Source organism: Diabrotica undecimpunctata, chromosome 7, assembly GCF_040954645.1.
Source record: "Diabrotica undecimpunctata isolate CICGRU chromosome 7, icDiaUnde3, whole genome shotgun sequence".
In the NCBI taxonomy this organism is placed as follows: domain Eukaryota; kingdom Metazoa; phylum Arthropoda; class Insecta; order Coleoptera; family Chrysomelidae; genus Diabrotica; species Diabrotica undecimpunctata.
Window position 1 is genome coordinate 145,739,681 of NC_092809.1, and position 2,118 is coordinate 145,741,798.

At 38.1% G+C, this 2,118-nt stretch overlaps 1 protein-coding gene across 1 annotated transcript; it reads left to right on the forward strand.

The window, feature by feature from the left end:
• The first annotated feature begins 1,289 nt into the window (after positions 1-1,289).
• LOC140446659 (uncharacterized) lies at positions 1,290-1,688 on the forward strand. Its single transcript, XM_072539249.1, has one exon. The coding sequence runs from the start codon at positions 1,290-1,292 to the stop codon at positions 1,686-1,688; it is 399 nt and encodes a 132-aa protein (XP_072395350.1).
• Positions 1,689-2,118: the final 430 nt, after the last annotated feature.

Genomic DNA, 2,118 nt, shown 5'->3' on the forward strand with positions numbered 1-2,118 from the left:
GTTATATGGTCATGTGAATTGACGTGAAGATATAAATTCTATGAAAAGGACTTATTCCTTCGTAGAACAGATTTGTTCATTCAGATAAAAGATTTTACTAATCTTATATATAATATATTCTGTACCGTAGATTGGTGATACTTTGAACTCGGGGGTTATTTTGATCAAAACTTTAAAAATTAGTTATATGCCTCAGGCGTGTGCGCTTAGCCACTGCCGATAACCGAATTTTGCCTAGTCGGCAGCAATGTTACTGTTATTTAGTATTTATGACCATTCGATACCGATACACACGCGTGTGCTAGAAGTATTGTATAAGCATTTTTTTGGAGTAGGTATTGAGTTTAACATCAATTTTGTTAAGTGAAAAACTTCGTACATATCACGGTAAGTATATTGTTTATACAACGTATTCTTTCATGTAGTGATTAGAAGTACTTTGATCATGAATCTCACTGAAAATAACGTAAGCAGGTTATGGGAGTGATTAAGAGTACGGCGTGAAATTACTGGGGGAAACATTGATCAATACAATGGGCAACATTGATCGTGTGATCAATGTTACCCCAGACGATCCGTATAATCGTTTTTTCGAACAGATGAAAATATTAATCAAATAAATATTATTTAAACGTATTCTTTCTTGCAGGAAAATGCCCCGTAAGCATAAAAGATTACTTGGCAGCAGAAGTTACGCTGATTACCCTCCAGCAAATTTAGAAAGAGCCATTGAACGGGTAGTTGAAGGTACACTATCTATTAGAGAAGCATCAAGACAATATAAAATTCCCTTTGGTACCCTGTATAACAGATATAAAGGAAAACATATTGGCACCCCTGGACGTCCTACTATTTTCACCAAAGGAGAGGAGGTAGCAATTTTAAAAGCAGGCGCTAAATGTGCTGACTGGGGCTTTCCTTTATCTATTCGGGACCTACGAATGATGGCAAAATGGTATTTGGATCAACAAGGAAAAAACGTGGCTATATTTCAAAATAATCTGCCTGGTATTGACTGGGCATACAGCCTACTTAATAGGCATAAGGATTCGTTTGGGCAACGATTAGCAACAAATATTAAACGTGCTAGAGCTGCTGTTTCAAGAGTTACACTAGAAGAGTTTTATAATAACTTTTAGCCAGTAATTAAAGATTTGCCCAGTTCCAACATTTTCAACTATGACGAATCTAATTTGTCAGACGATCCAGGGAAAAAACGTTGCATATACAAAAGAGGCATTAAGTACCCCGAAAAAGTGATGAATCACTCCAAAAGTTGTACCACTATTATGGTATGTGCTGCTGCAGACGGAACTCTTCTCTCTCCCTACGTCATTTATAAAAGCATTCACCTGTATGATACGTGGAAGGAAAATGGACCGCGTGGTTTACCTTGCTGCGATAAACCATGCTGCAACCAAGGGACGAGGTATAATCGTACTCAAAGTGAATGGATAGATGGCGTAACTTTTAGAGACTGGTTCACAACTTGCTTTTTACCCCATGCACGACGTTTAGAAGGAAGAAAAGCTTTGATAGGAGATAATTTGTCGTCACACATGGATGTTGAAGTTCTTCTTAAGATGTGTGCTGAACATGAAATTGACTTCATATGCTTAGTTCCAAATTCTACCCATTTGTGCCAACCACTAGACGTGGGCTTTTTCAGGCCAATGAAACAGGCTTGAAGGACGACGTTAACGGATTGGAAATTACAAAATTTGCGACCAAGTACAGTTCCGAAAGATATGTTTTCATCTCTTTTAAGGAAAACATTAAAAACTCTTGACGAAGTCACTCCTCGAGTTTCGAAAGGTGGTCCATCCCAACAAACGGATAAAATTGCGTCAGCAGTAAAGCGAAACTTAATTAGCTCCTTTCGTTCTACTGGTATTTATCCGTTTTGCCCGGGTGAAGTTTATAAGAAATTGCCAACAGATGACGATCCACAAGATCCCACGGACGCCGTTGAAAATGCATTAACTGCACTTCTAAAGAAGCAAAGATTTGGAGGACCAGAGAGACCAAAAACAAGAAAAAAGAAACTAGATGCAGCTCTCGGAGCTAGTGTGTCAACAGCAATAATTGAGCAGCAATCAGAAGATAGTTCAGATAAAG

What these genes read in the sequence shown, in the direction of transcription:
- LOC140446659 (XM_072539249.1), top strand. Translation starts at nt 1,290, where the DNA reads ATGGTATGTGCTGCTGCAGACGGAACTCTTCTCTCTCCCTACGTCATT.